Here is a 16308-nt window from a genome sequence, read left to right as displayed (position 1 = left end):
AAAAAGTTGCGCGAAAAATGCTTAGTATGTTAGTGGACAAAATGAAGCTTAGGCAAAATCTCCCCCCACCAGCACCCAGCCAGTGTGGTTAGAATGTTGACTTAGAAAAGCTTGGTGTCCCGTGACGACATCTGATGTGCATAAAGACAAGTTGCAAAACTTATTAAATGCAAAAAAAGTGCTTAAGTCTGAGAACCTCTTTGAGCTTGTGACTCAGGCCAAATGACCATCATGTGGCACCCCATTGGCCCCAGGTGTAGCAGAAGGTGAAATGAACAACACCAAACTAAAGAAGAGGATTTGACAGTTTCAAATGTTTATTTTGCTGAATTATGACTCCCCTCCCCCACGTAGTATTAACTTAATCCCTGATTAAAGAAATAAAGTACATGTGTTGAGAAGTGAGACCTATACGTCTAAAACCTCTGGTAACACAGAGCAATGATTGATTGGCAGATAGGTTATACAGTCTTATCTGATCATTCCATATTTGCCTTCCACTGTGATGGTGACCACTAGACAGCCAGTAGGGAAAAGGAAATTAAAAAGTCATGGCTTCAGTAGTATCTCAAGCCCAGGCACTTATCTTGTTTATCTCAGCAGTCATTACAGTCTGAATTCTCTATAATTGATTATGCTAAAGCTAAAATTTCCAGTGCAATAAATAATTCTCCTATAGCAAGTGTTTTCAGAAAGTGAGAAGTCTTCTGTCATTTAGAGAAGTTGGTGCTCTCACAGAAAGTGCTTCCACTCACACTGTGTGTATGTGTTCTCATTTTGCCTTCTGACAGCAACTCACCGTGTCTCATGGGGTGCTGCTCTAGAGGACAGAGAATCTGAAAAATCTCTATAAGCTCATGGAACACTGAATATGGCACTTTGGACCTTGACCAAGATTTCTGGGTTGTTGGCAGAACTCATGACACTCTGTAGAGGGATCCTTCCATCTTGTTCAGAAGAATCATCGCTAAACTCATTCCTGTTGGATTTTTTGTCAAATATGAAATATCAGGTGTTCTTGCTTAGATGAGTCTTTCCATTGGAGGAGGCTGTACCATGTCCCACATCTCAACTCGGGATCCCTCCTTCTCCTGACGACTGGGGCTGTAGGTCCCTTGGGTTGCCCGTTTGTTGGCAGTGACAACTGAAAGTACGCCTGCCAGCAGGAAGATCAGTAACAAAACCAGTGTTACTGAGCCAATGGTGGTGAAGATATTGGAGGCCAGGTCAGTTGACAACTGGAAGGATGAAAATAATGTACAATGTAATTAGTGCTCAAGTAAAAAGTACACAAAAATAAACATATGCAGGATAACATGGTCAGGACTGCCTAATGTGCCGGTCAATAGCCTGCCGTCCATGATGGAGGCCATATCTGGCTGGGCATTGGAACACCCTAGACTGGTGGTCTTGGGTGATTTCAATATGCATGCAGATGATGCGACCTCCACTCAGGCAACGGACCTAGTGTCGTCCATGGTGGCACTGGGACTCTCCCAATATGTAACGACCCCACTCACTGGGCCAGGCACATACTCAATCTGCTTTTCGCGGCAGGGGTAACAGTGGACCAGATTACTGCTTCAGCAGTTCCATGGTCGGACCACCATGCCCTGAGGGCCCATCTGAATGTTTCACCCTGACCCTGTTTAGGCAGTGAGCGTATTTTAGCTCACCCGCGGAACCAAATGGACCCAGTGCGGCTCAAGATGGCTCTGTGGCATCCGATGCCCTCTGGCAGCTCATTAGATGAGCTTGTAGAGGACTGGCATAGCCCAATTACACACACACTTATCTAGTGGCAAATAGGTCCCAGTTTCTGGGAAGGGGATGTATCATACATAGATTATAAAAAGCAATAGGATATAGCATCACCTGAAGTAAACAGTAAAACCAAACATTTCCCAGCATCTAAGGAAGGGTTCTAGATTTTAAAAGATAGTGAAATTATTTCAAATAAACAAAAGTCTTGTGGCACCTTAAAAACAAACTCTTTATTCCAGCATAATATCTCATGGACTACAGCTCCATTTGCCAGATGCTCTGACCAAGCAGTCTTTAGTCCACAAAAGCTTCTACTAGAATTCTTTAAGCCACTACAAGAGATTTGCTTATTTTTGCTGCAATACAATAGCACAGCTACTTCTCTGGCACTATTAGAAAATGGTCTTTCTTAGTCTTAGATGTATCATAACCCTCTGAAAGGACAAAAGTGCACTGGGAAAATATTGGCTATTGTGGACAGCTTGACCGTGAAGGATTTTGATAGGACAGGCAGATCATGCTTGGGATTTTTTTGATTTGTATTACTAGTGACAATTGAACCACTGGAGACAGAACATGTGCTTGGGGCTGAACTTTCAAATACAAATGGTTTAAAAACAAGCAAAAGAACCCAGCAGGGCAAAATCTCAAAAAACCACTTCCTAAAGATTCAGAAACCAAACTTTGCTGCCTATGGGAACAATCTTCTCCATGTGCACATTCGGTATGTTTTTTGACTACAAGATTGGGTTTAACTTCTGTGTATAGTAATGCCTAGTCAATTACCTCTGGGCTTCCATTGCATGGGAATGATGGTACCCTCAGAGAAATATTAAGCAGCTATTTGAGAGGGGGGTTTCCCCCCAAGAAATTTTAAAAGTTCTTGCATAATAAAATAAATCTAAGCGTGGCTCCATAGGGAGTTTGTGAACTGTCAAGATTACAGTCTCCCCCTGCCCTTTTAATTGCCCTCTGAAAATGAGATTATGGTTATAATTAGAGAAGGTGTTAATTATTTCCTAGAGTATCCAAACCTCCTATGTAACAACCTCACCTAAGATGTGAAACTATGACCCATATCACTCTGCCATGTTTCTTTACAATTTTATTTTTTTTAAACCTCACAACTGTAGTTCAACAAGGTTGGCAGAAGGAGGGTAGTTGGGGGAAATGTATTCATTTATATTTGCATGTCTAGAGTCACCAAATCCAGATTAGAAAATTCCTGATCTATGTAATCTGGAGATAACGTGTAATTCTGGGAGATTTCCAGATCCCACCTGGAGGCTGGCAAGCCTAGGCCTAACCCTGCTATGTATGGTATTGGGCCTATATAACTTATGATCCACTGAGCTGAATCTAGCCCACCAGGGCCTCAGGTAAGGCTGGTTTTGCCATTTGCCTGGAGATCCCAAAGTCTTTTTAAAAGTCACTTCACCAGTATTATCACCTCTTGTAAGTGGTGTGGCTATGATTTGTCTTCAGAGTAAAGAGGGTAGGATTCCTCAGAGCCTTATTTCTCTTGTCAAGGTGTGATGATGACTTTAAAGGGTGCTTAAACAAATTCTTGGAAGAGCAGTCTACCAACAGCTTTTAACCATGATGGCTAAAATTAGGGTTGCCAGGTCTGTTGGAAACGCCAATGGGGGGATGTTCCGGGAACCGGCAGGGATGTTGCACAGCATGCCTATGTCACCCAGAAGTGACATAGAAGAGGAGGAGGAGACTGGATTTATACCCCACCTTTCACTACCCGATGGACTCTCAGAGCGGCTTGCAATCTCCTTCCCCTCCTCCTCCTCACAACAGACACCCTGTGAGGTAGGTGGGGCTGAGAGAGCTCTTTCGAGAACTGCTTGTGAGAGAACAGCTATGAAACAACTTGTAACTGACCCAAGGTCACACCAATAGCAGCTGCTTGTGGAGGAGTGGGGAATCAAATCTGGTTCTCCCAGATTAGAATCCACACTCCTAACCACTACACCAAACATAGGCATGTCAGTGATGTTGGGGGCAACGCACTGGTTTTGGGGCAAAACTCTATGGTACAATCAGCCTCAAACCATAGAGTTATGCCCAAAAACCAGAGCATCACCCCCGATGTCACCAATGTGCCTACATCTATTCCGGGTGACGTAGGCACATCAGGTTTATTTCCAGCAATGCTCCCACTGGCCATCTAGCTGCTGGCAGGTAAGAGCCTGCAAAAACAGGGGATCCCCCTTCCGCAACTGGAGAATGTCAGTGCTAGCTAAAGTGGGGCTCCCAAGTTCAGAGGCAATATGATATTGAATGGCAGTTGATGGAAGGAACACTGAGGAAAGTGTTGCCTTTCTACTTCTGGCCTTTCCAAAGGTGTCTAGTCAGTCACCGTAGGAAGCAGCAGGGCTTTTTTTGTAGAAAAAGCCCAGCAGGAACTCATTAGCATAATGGGTCATACACAATATCAGAAACTCATTAGCATATTAGACCACACCCCTGATATCACAGCTCATTAGCCTATTAGGCCACACCCCATGCCTTCCCTTGGCTTGCCTGGGCGCCCCTGTGGCTGCAGGGAGCCCGGGCAAATCCCCCCCCCCTCCCGAAGGGAAGGCAAGGCAGGGCTTTTTTTGTAGAAAAAGCCCAGCAGGAACTCATTAGCATAATAGGTCACACACAATATCAGAAACTCATTAGCATATTAGGCCACACCCCTGATAGCACAGCTCGTTAGCATATTAGGCCACACCCCATGCCTTCTCTTGGCTTGCCCAGATGCCCCGCAGCTGCAGGAAGCCCAGGCAAGTCGGCCCTTGGACTTTTAAATTCCTCCCCGATCCTTCCAGGGCCCCCCCTGGCCTGCCCGCCTTGGAGTCACTGGGGGGGGCGCTCTCCAGGCCTTCCCTCTGTAGCCACACATGCAGAGTGGACATGGCCAACTCTGAAGCCAGCCGGAACTCCATTCCTGTGCGTTCCTGTCCAAAAATAGCCCTGGGAAGCAGTATATTGGACTAGATGGGGCTTTGCTGTGTTTTAGCAAGGATCATGTTACGTTCTTAGCAGAATGCCTTTATCATCCAGCCTGGAATTAAACACAGAGAATGTTTGCTGAATCCCTCTAAGATGGTGGCATGTTGCTGTGTTCATGCAGCATTCTGGAGATGGGGAGGAACTGGAATCCCAGTGTCAAGCTCCACCCCTCAATCCTGTGTCTGTGATGACTGGATACCATGAACGGACCTATGTGCATATGATTTTCTCCCAGTTGAATTTGACAAATATTTGAACTGTTAAGAATTGTTAAAATTGCTTTGGATAATATATTCTTTCTACTTCTGTTTGTAAGTTATCCACGGAGTGTTCGTGTTTTGATACAACTTCCAGGTGGTGGCTGGAGATCTCCTGGGATTACATCTGATCTCCAGGCAACAGAGATCAGTTCACCTGGAGAAAAAATGGCTGCTTTGGAAGGTGGACTCTATGGCATGATACCCTGCTGAAATCCCACCCCACCCTCCTCAGGTTCTGCCCCCTCTCAAATCTGAAGGTATTTCCCAACCCAGAGCTGGCAACCCTACAAGAAACCTGCTTTTCCAGAGTTTCCAATCATGCAGAAAAGAGCCTAGGTGCATATACCTTCTGTATACCCACTGTATACCTTCCAATGGGCAGGCATAAATCAATTCCCAAAGAGTCCCTTCCGGACCCCTCATTCACACAACTCGGAGCCAAATCCAACACCTTAGGAAAACCAACTGCATAACATGCTCAGCTTTATGGGGTTCCTAGGTGACCGTGGCAACTACATTTCCCCCCCTTTGCCTCAACATCCCTGAAGCTTGCACTGGGCAGAGCCTGTTGCTGTAACTCTGCTTTCCTCCCTACCCCCTCCATATACTTGTTCATTCTTACTGATAACGTTGTGTACAAATATAGTACAGTGTGGGCTCCAAGGGCCCCCAGAATTTTGTGTGCATGTCCTGATTCCCATAATACAAAAGAGAGGAGGATAGTCTGAAAGTTGCCGTTCCTCTCAGGAATACATGTGTCGTCCTTTAACGAAGCTAATTTAATTCTGTATAAAAGGAACACAGTATTTTCCATTACATGATGTGAAAATGATAATACTTCTGTACTGGCACCCTCTCCCAAACTCTAAGGAGCAAACAGAGAAGACGTATGGTTTTTTTTGGGGGGGGGGAATGCAAATTGTGAAAGGATGGTGCTTGCCTAGCAGCTCGCTTTCATATAAAATTAGCATTGTGCTTTGAAATATCTGCAAAGAAGTTTAAAAATCATTTGCAATTGAAAACAGTATTAATAACAACGCAGGCCTAATTTAAAACGTATTTTTAACAAGGGGAACTGTTGAAAACTTGGCAGGCCACAGTAAACCTTCTGAAATGAAGTAGATGGGCATCAGAGAGGACCTTCTTTGTAGTAGCACCCTGTTTATGGAATCCCCTCTTCTGCTCAGTGTTCAGCCTGGTGCCCTGTCTCCATAGTTTTAGACATCAGGTGGAAATGTTTCCGGCTTGATTTTCTTAATGCTGGATCTCTATTTTTGAAGCTCTCCTACTACTATTATCACATTCAAACCTTTCTGCTATTGGTTTATTGATTTTTTTTAATGGCTGATTTGATTTCAAGGCAGGCTCTGTTTGATGTTATGGTGTTTAATTGATGGGGTTTTATTGTGTCGTGTTACTGATATTATCCTGTACTATTTTGGGGGGTGGTTAGAAGCCCTATTTGTTAAAATTGTAGCAGTAATGATGATGATAATGATAACGACAACTGACCACAAGTTAACAAACTTGGTAGGCTAGATACCAACTTGGAACGTCAAATTCTAGGGATTATTTCTAGATGATTAAAGCATCATAGGTTCAGTGCCTTCAACTTTATGTGCCTTGGGACATTTATTCATGTCCTGCTTCCACCCCATAAGGCCTCAAAGTGACTTGCAACATAGTCCTTCCCTCCTTGATTTTATCTCCACAACAACCCTATGAGATAGGTGAGGCTGAGAGTGTGTTACAGGCCCCAAGGTCATCCGTGGCAGAGTCGGGACTGACTCCTTGACAAAACTTGGTTTTCCTCATCACACTACTGAAACACTGCCTGCTTGACAATCCATTGGGCCAGATTAGCACTCTGTGAGAAGTGGGTAGAGGCTTGCGCTTCCCCAACACCCCTCTCCAGACACCAACTCTCCAGACTCTGTGAGAACCCTTTTCCTTCATCACTGTAGGCAGTGCCACACTTTTGGGATAACACAATTACCCACAGGCTTACACTCTGGCACTTCTCTTTTAAAATAAATGTTGCACTGTTTACCAGGTTACCTTTCCTAATGGCTTGCTTCTCTTATCCAGTCTCACAGCATTTTTTTCCTGATGTCCTTTCCTGTTGTACTTGTCTGTACTCTACTTAGCTGTAAAAAGTAGTTGGTTATGAACTTCCATACCCGTCTCTTGGCTTTCACAGCAGTGCCATGATCCACTGTGCAGGTTGCTCTGATAGCTGTGAACAGCTTTTTAAAAAAAAATGCTTCAAGGCTCATCAGTCAAGTCCCATCAGGATCAGCTTTCCCTTGGCTAACTGATAGCTGAGCCATTAATTAACATAAAAGATGTTGGCTTCTCTGAGAAGAGAATAGTGTTGTTTTTTTAAAGGATGGTGATGGGGGTGTTTGGCTGATGGGGGGGGGGGGATAGAGAAATGTATCAATGAAATGGTCTCTTGAAGGACCAGGCACTTTCATTTAGCTCACCCCCATAATGAAGAATTAGCTTTTTGGGTACAGACAGCACATGTAGATTCATAGCCACACATGGTGTCACTCATACTGAGTTAGACAATTGGAACACCTAACCTAGGGCTGTTTGCTTACATTTTATTTAATATTTTATCTTATAGTTGCCAAACCCATTCAGGTTCTTATTTTTTTTCATACGATTATTTATTGATTGAAATCGTTTTTATCTTACCTTTCCAGCCAATTAGTGGCCTCAACCAAACCCATTCAGGTTCTTATTTTTTTCATTTATTTATTTATTGAAATTGTTTTTATCTTACCTTTCCAGCCAATTAGTGGCCTCAAGGCAGCAAACATTTCAAAAGACATTAAAATCCACTTTAAAGGTAATGCACATATAAAAACAGTTACTGCTGGCTTCAGTGGGAAATACGTCTCTGCCTATAACTCCCTCCCATGTATGTGACATGGACGGAAATCTCCTGGAAAGAACACCTTGTGCATTAGATTCTCTGTGCCAAAAATTTCAGTCAAATAGGAAAAAGCGTAGACGTTCGACCATCACTTGCAAAATGGGTACAAGGAGGCCCATCTGAGTTGGAATGTGTTCTCTCCTTTTGGGGGATCCTCAAGGGGAGATGGGGGGTGTCTCTGTAAAATACAGAGGTGATCTGATACTTCCTCATCAGGTTTGTCTCTGTAAAGTACAGAGGTGATCTGATACTTCCTCATCACTGATCACTCAGATTTTGTCTGGCTTAAGGTACATGTGTATTTACTGTTTGGAGACAAAACCTTATACTTTTCTACTATCCTCCTTCCTATCATACAAAGCAGGCAAATTGTTTATTGCAGAGGGGGGCAAAATTTGAGACTCTGTCTTATGTTTCCACAGTCTCTGTGATTCTGTCTGACTACCAGCTAATACATTCAAATATCTGCCTCTGTTGTCCCCTAATGGCTTGCCTGTTTTTTTGGGGGGGGGGCAAAGCCTTGAGCCTCTGCCGTCGTTTTCCCCAGTCCACAAAGCTTTGCCTGTCTTCCAGTTGGCACAATCAAATCTTTGCTTCTGGTCCCTGCCTAATAGTCAGTACTGCACCAGATAATGAAACATCTCACTTAAGGAGGACCTATGCATCTCTCTCTGTGTATATATGTATCTATAAAGTGACAGCAAATGAAAATGTAATGTGTAGAAATGCCTACTGGATTGTCCTGTTGGGCAGAAACATTGATGGCCTTCTGGTTGATCAACAGATCAGGCACTTATTGCTGAATCACTCTTCCCTCCCTTCTCCTCCCCATCATAAGAGTGAATCAGTAAGGCACCAGAGAAGTCCCACATTAAATTTGTTTTGCCTATTTGAATTAGGCACAGTAACTATATTAACAAGTGGGCTCTGTTTGGCTCTGGTTTTCATTAGTTTTTCATGGAATGCTCATCCCAATGTGTATTCCTGATATTGTCTGCACGTTCCAAAGGTTTTAGGGCTGAAGTGTGTTGCCTAAGTTTCTTTTAACTGGAGATGCTAGGGACTAATCCTGAGTTCTTTTGCATGAAAAGCGTGTGTTTTACTACTGAGTGCTCCATAATGATTCTTTTACGTTGTTAAAGTTAAACAGGCCTCAGCCTCGGCTGCAGCTGGATGAAAAACTGCTCAAGATCTGCTCTGAGCTTTTCCACAGAAAAGCAGGATACTAGTATGATAAACAAACATTTCACCTTGTGGCAATGCCCACTGTATATCATGCCACAAGCAGCCAGATGGCAAATTCCTCACTTGGAATGTAGATCTCCTCTTTCAGCTGCAGACTCCAATTACATGCGTAATTGTTCACCAACGGGAGCCTGGTGTTCACAACAGGGCATGTGATAACTGTTGGAATATACAGTCTTCCGAGACGACAGCAGTGCTGAGGCACCAGATGGTAAACAATATGAGCCCAAGCCAAATGCTCCTCAAGTTACAGGAGGTACTCAGAGGTCTTTGAATCAGGCCCAAATGTCTATTCTCATTTTATGTGATTGGAAGGATAGGAACCAAAGACTTGTTTGTCATCCTGGCACTACATATTTGGCCACTTTACCATGCCTCTTCTGCCATTAGGAGAGTCAGCAACCGACTTAGTGGGTATGGCAGTGGATACATTTTGAGGGTTTCCCCTCAGGTGAAACAGGTGAGGAATTCTGAGGAAAGTGGAAAGAGTTCTCATAGAATCAGAGATATATTTCTCAGTGGGGTTTCCATGCATCCCTAGGTATAATCAGATTTCATATGAAGTGAAATTTGAAGCAATTTGCCACCTCCTGAGGCAAAACATCTGAGAAATTTTTGAGGGAAGCCATTAAAATTTCAGTCAGACAAACAAAATCTGTCAAGGTTTCACACATCTCTAATGTTGGACTTAAGTCAGCATAGAGCTGGATTCATATTCACTCATCCATAAGGCTGGTTAGATGGCCTTTGACAATTCACTGTCTTAACCCACCTCATGTGATAGTTTAAAGGTTAAAATTAGGATAATCCTTGACCTGTTTTAGAGGATAACTTTGATTTAAACATTCTATCATTAAATTATGTACATGCTGTTTTTAAGTAGTATAAGTTTATTATCTTAACCATAGGCCATAACATATCAGGTCATAAAATGGTAATGTAGACAATAGAAAAATATCAGTATACTCCTACTACTTCTACTTTGTGTTAAATACTAAACTCATTCTGATTTTCCTTGTTGCTAAGGCAAATAATGCCATTCTGCTAGAGACATAGTGGTCGAGGTCTGAGAGTAAAAATGTGACAAGATCCAGATCGGAGAGTCCATTATGCTGCAGAATAATAGGGATGATGTACTTTTGCCTAAGGGCCTCATGCCATGGGCATCTCAGAATATAATGTACAATATCATCAACTTCCCCCATATCACAAAGACAAAGTCTAAGGGGGGGCAGGGATACCAAAGAAACGTCCAGTCCTGATCATTGAGGGCATGGATTGAAATCTTAAAGCTGTAAAAGCCGATCTTAATTCCAGGCTGGTTAACTTCTCTAAATACAGGGACCTACAGTGATCCCTTTTTAAAAACTTGAATAATGGTGCCGTAAGGCAACGTGCCATCACATCCTGATCCATAAGCCCATCCTTTTTCAGGGGGGTGGGAGAGCTGTGGCCGGCCTTCTTTCCCTTCTCTTCCTTCCTCTCTTTTCCTCCTTTCCTTCTCTCCTTCCTTCTTCCCCTCTTTCTTTCTTTCCTGCCTTCTTCTCTTTTTTCCTCCTTTCCCTGTTTCCCTCCTTCTTACCTTCTCTTTCTTGCCCTCCTTTTCCTTCTGTTTCTTTCCCTCTTTCCTCCCTTATTTTCTTCTCTCTACTCTCTCTCTTTCCTTCTGTCTTTCCTCCTGTGGCCCAACTGTGGCCCAACCCCTTCTCTCTTCGCTCCCGCCCCAAGGGGAGGGGAGGGGAGGCTTTTGAAGATGCCTCCCCCCCTTTTGCTTCCCCTTGTGCCATCACTTCCGGTGATGTCAGGGGGCATGGCATATGCTAATAGCCCAGTAGCTCATTAGCATATGCTAATGAGCTCCTGCAGCTCTTTTTCTACGAAAAGACCCCTGCCTACAGTGATCCCTTTTTAAAAACTTGAATAATGGTGCCGTAAGACAACGTGCCATCACATCCTGATCCATAAGCCCATCCTTTTGAACACCCATTTCTTCAGTTCCCGTGCTTGGGTTTTATTCCTTAATAGATGGCTTCTCATAGTGTTTCAGTAACTCTAGGGAGGGAAGACAGAACAGTATGGACCAATCTTGTCAGATCTCAGAAGTAAAGCAGGGTGGGGGACCTTGGAAGGCAATGACAAACCACCCCTGCTTTTCACTTGCCTTGAAAGCCCCTTGCTGGGATCAGTTGCAACTTGATGATACATACATACATTCAGTAGCTCTAAGGATCTGGCTTATGCTGCAGTGATAAAAGGTAGAGTGGCTGACTGTTCACTCCTGATTATTATTTTTCGGCTGCTTGTCCTGAACCCTTGTAGGACCTTGTAGGTATTCTGCCACTGTAACCATTCACTTCCTGGATTTTCTCAACCAGACAGGAAAATCCTGGAAGTAAATTATTACAATAGTACAATAGCACAATCTGGCCTTGATGCTCTGTAATTCTACCAGGATGTCTGTTTTACAACTGTCCCAGATCAGCCTGGTCCTCAAAATGTAAAAGTTAGTGTAGCGTGTCAGATAAATGGTTCAACTGCAGACTAGGACGTTTCTTATTCAATCTCATCTCAGCCATGAACTTGCTAGGTAGTTTTAGGGAAGCCACACTCTTTCAGCCTCAATCCCATATCTGCAACAAGAGGTGATACAGTGCGCTTGTTACTGAGGTGGAATCCAGGCAGGCAGGACAGACTCCTGACTAACACGCTTATATTCTGTGAGGATTGGGGGGGTGGGAGGTTGTCTCAAGAATCTTGATTCATTTGGGATGCAGGTGTGTCTGTGAGTTATGTGATGTGTTTAAATTGGAAGTTGTATTTTGGGAAATTTGGATTTACTGTATTTAGCTGCTTTGTCGTTTCTTTGGGCAAGTACAGAAATGGTTCCCAACCCCGCCTGAAGCCAGCTGTATCACCTGAATCACTTTAAACTCAGACACAGATTGGTCAATCAGGTGGTTGCATAATTCCCAAAAAAGTAAATCTGTCTAGGCAATGCAATCAATTTATGCCTCATTGACAAAAAGTTTTTTAAAGAAGGGAGCTCTTATCCCATTTAGTTCTGGTCCATGCTAGTATTCTTTTCATGAAATGGAGCACATGGAGAGATCATTGTTAAACTCCAGAAGATTGATGTTTAACAACGACAACTGACAGACTGAGCAAGGTTGGGAACAAATTTAACATCTTGTCCAGAAAGTTTGGCTGCATTTTTGTTTTGTAATGGTTGCAAACTATTCATTTGGTACTGAGATTTTGAAAAATCACAGTGATGACTATCTACTAACATGAACTCATGATTAGCTAAGTAATTTTACATTAGATTGGGTTACTGCAGTTCCGTCTGTATGAGGCATCACCAAAGACAACTTGGAAACTTGGTGTAAAATGTTGCAGGTAATCTCCTGCTGGCAGTTGGATGCCAGATACATTTAATTTCTGTCCCACAAGTGCACTGGCCACCTATTTGTTTCTGGTTGCAATTAAGGGTGCAGGTTTTATCCTTTAAAGCTTTGCTCAACATGGATACCATATGGATGAAGGACTGCCTGGCCCTATTTAGACCTACTTGCCAGTTTAGACCTGCACTGTTATCACTGAGGCATCCTTTTCGTTGTTGTTGCAATAGGCACATGTGGTCTATATACTTGTCCCATCTTCTTGGAATGGGCCTCCAGATAGGATATGGGGGGGGGGACAACCTCACTGGCAGAAAATCATCTTACATGGCTGCTTTCCTATGAACTTTTAGTACCTGATTTCTTAGGGCCAATTCATAGCAACCGCCCGGAAGATTTTGGATTAGACACACACTGAGGTTTTCATGCTTTCCATATGCGTGTGGGCCCAGTTTGGACTGGGACCACGGAGCACAGGGAGAGAGGGGTCTTAAACATCTTCCCCCAGCATAATTTTCCTGATCTGAAATAGCCTCAGGGAGTCTCTGTTTGTTCTGTTGGGGAAATGTATGTTTATTGATGGCTACACATAGGTTTCCAAAAACGGAGCTTAATAGCATCTCCCTAGCAACATTTAAGGTCACAAAAATTGTGGGGGTGGGGTTTGAAGTCCCTTCTCCTTGCTTGCCTTAGCCCTGATCTGAACTAGACCCACATGAACCTGGGAAGCACAGAAAATCCAGAATAATCTAACCCAAAGTCCTTGCGGACCTTTTGTGAATTGGTCTCTTCCTCTGAATTGCTCCTTCTCTCTGGTTATGCAATGGCAGGAGTGAATCCTATTTTTATACATGGATTTTGGTTTTTTGTGATTCTCTTAGGACTGGGCTTTTCAATTATTATTTTTTTTAAAGGAGAAATCTGATGTGCATCCAGAGAACTGCAAACGCCAGCTCACTACTACATTTGTCACATGTTGCATGGATATGGTTTGCTTGCTATAGTAAAGGTCTTTCTGGTAACTTGCCACATTGGCCCTTTGAGGCAATAACCCTGGTACTTTTACTACTGTTTAAAGGACAGGAACAAAACTTCCAACACTCAACAGATTATTGGGTCATGTTTGTATATTGGTCACACCCAATTCTCACAGCCTCACAAACACACACTGTACACACTCCCTACTACAGTATTACTGAAGATTCTTCCTTCTCTGTCTGCTTTAATAGAAAGATTAAGCTGCAATATTTGGCAACAAGATAGGTGATTATGGGGAGGGGAAGACAAGCAATGCAGTGGCATTTGGATCAATGGGCATGCACTGCAAACAAACATGCACCATTCACCCAGAGATATAACTTCTAGAAACCAGACGGTAAGCTCACACCATTGCATATGTCCGCACACTAACCATATTTTAAGAAGGCATGCCCATCACTCCCAAAGGCATAGTAGGAACAAAAGTGGGAAAGTCATACTACTACAGATAGACTAGAAAACAGAGATTCTCCTGGTAAATAGGGACTATTGAAGCATGCATGGAGCACAAGGCTGTATCAGAATCAACAATAACCATTTACGTTGTTAATAATTAAGCAACTTTATTTTCAAGGCTAACAATCCTATTCAGGTTTTCCAGTCAAAGCCCATAGGAATCAATAATCGTGGACAGGAGTAACTCAGTACAGGACTAGAGCTGCTCACCAGTTGGGCTCACATCATGTTTACCAGTCACAAAGAGGGACTTGAATTCTCAGCATTTGGTTTGACTGTTTGTCAACCTGTCCGTGGATGTTCCATGGGTGTTCCGCAGGTTCATTCACTGTCTTCCTTCTTAACCATGCAGCACAACACAACTGGCTTTTCACACAGGCATGTTCTCACACAGCTGCATTGAGTTCTGTTACCTGCCCCATCCTTGCTGTATAACTGCTCCACTCAGCAATTGTTTAAATAGACAATTGTATTAGTCACAAATCATATACATCAGTAATAAATAAATGTGTTTTAATAAAATCCTACTCTTTGTTGTTTGTCTTCCTAGTGATACTGCCAATCAGTATGAATTGACAATGTCTTTGCACATGTGCAATTTTGCGAAAGACTGATGCAAACTTGTTCGGCAGGCATTCATGGCTGTTTGGCACAAACCAAACAGGCTGGGTGATCACTCACATCTGGTCAACACCTTCAAATACAGAGTGTTTGACCACTTAACATATCTGTGATGAAATCTGCTGCCTCTGTACATAGGATTGGACTTAAATGAGCCAGTAAAACCTTTATTGACTTGGCATAACCTTTATGGACCTTACAAATCAAGGGATATTTATGAAGTGCTATTTTTCCATATTTTGTTAGTTTAATTGCTACAAAAGCACTTCTTTAGCCACTGATTCCTTTAAATGTGGACACACACATGCTTAATCTAATGGAAGGTGTGCTTAATATTGACCATCATTCAGGATCTCCTTGATAATTTTTGGCAAGTCCAAACATCAGACTTGGCTGCCAGACTGAGATCACATTGGTAAAGCAAATATGTAAAGTGTGTGTGTACGTGCGTGTGTGTTTATAGTTGTTAGTGCTGTGTCTATACCTCTGTAGCTTGCACTCCCTAGTGGATCAGCCTTTCAAATGTAAATAAAGCTAGAAGATTCTTCATTGGTTCCTCCTGGTGTCTGAACTTGCTTTCTCCACTGGGAATACTGCATGAAGGCGGAGGGGGCAAAATGAAACCTGAGAGACTTGATTTCTGCTAAAATATTCCAAGTCATTGAAATGATCTATTCCTATCCTTCTCATTAACTGTAATTGCCCCCAAACCAGCAGAGTCCTGTTTCTTTTTAACTACATGCTTTCCATTTTTTGTCATAGTCAGGAGAGATGTCACATCCGCTTTTCTGTTCCATCAGAGTCTATTTTGACATTGTGTGGATTTTGTTTCTCACAAGGAAAATGGTTTTCACACATATACAAACAAATGCCTTTGTGAAAGGAAAACTAGCTGACTATGTTATGTATGAAACCAAATGAAGATTTGTAAACTGAGGTGAAGCCCTCAGCACTTATTTATTTATTATTTATTTATCTCATTTGATTTTTTTTACCCACCCTTCCCCGCTTTTGTGGGGCTCAGGGCGGTTTAAAAAGGTAAAGGTTCCCTTGCTCGAAAGCCAGTCGAATCCGACTCTAGGTTTGCAGTGCTCATCTCCGTTTCAAAGCCGAAGAGCCAGCGCTGTCCGAAGACGTTTCCGTGGTCATGTGGCCGGCATGACTAAACACCAAGGTGCATGGAACGCTGTTACCTTCCCACTGAAGTGGTACCTATTTATCTACTTGCAATTTCTTGCTTTCGAACTGCTAGGTTGGCAGGAGCTGGAACTAGAGATGGGAGCTCACTCCATCATGTGGCACCCGGGTCTCGAACTGCTGAACTAATGACCTTCCACAGCCTGCAGTTCAGCGTCTTAACCACTTGAGCCACCGCAGCTCAACCGCAGGGCGGTTTACAACAGCATAAAATCCAATACAATTTTAAAACCAATTAAAACTACAGAGTTCAACGTGGATATTTCAGCACTTTAAACAAGATGGCATATCTAGCATTCAGATTTCCATGGAGGGGAGGGAAGAGGAGGGTGCCAGGTGGAACATCTCTGCCTTGCATGCCCTGTGGAACTTT

The 16308-nt window shown here is 43.1% G+C and overlaps 1 protein-coding gene across 1 annotated transcript in view; it reads right to left on the bottom strand.

Annotated features, from left to right (window-relative positions):
• Positions 1-1022: 1022 nt before the first annotated feature.
• The window catches only part of CRB1 (crumbs family member 1, photoreceptor morphogenesis associated), a 139389-nt gene continuing 124103 nt past the window's right edge, over positions 1023-16308 (bottom strand). Inside the window, exon 12 of the mRNA XM_015406181.1 lies at positions 1023-1238. Within this exon, the coding sequence (XP_015261667.1) occupies positions 1023-1238 (216 nt within the window). The remainder of the gene's footprint in view (positions 1239-16308) is intronic.

Source organism: Gekko japonicus, unplaced genomic scaffold, assembly GCF_001447785.1.
Source record: "Gekko japonicus isolate JY-2015 unplaced genomic scaffold, Gekko_japonicus_V1.1 scaffold1097, whole genome shotgun sequence".
NCBI lineage: Eukaryota > Metazoa > Chordata > Lepidosauria > Squamata > Gekkonidae > Gekko > Gekko japonicus.
Note: the sequence above shows the minus strand (reverse complement) of the source record. Positions and strands in the feature narration are given on the sequence as shown.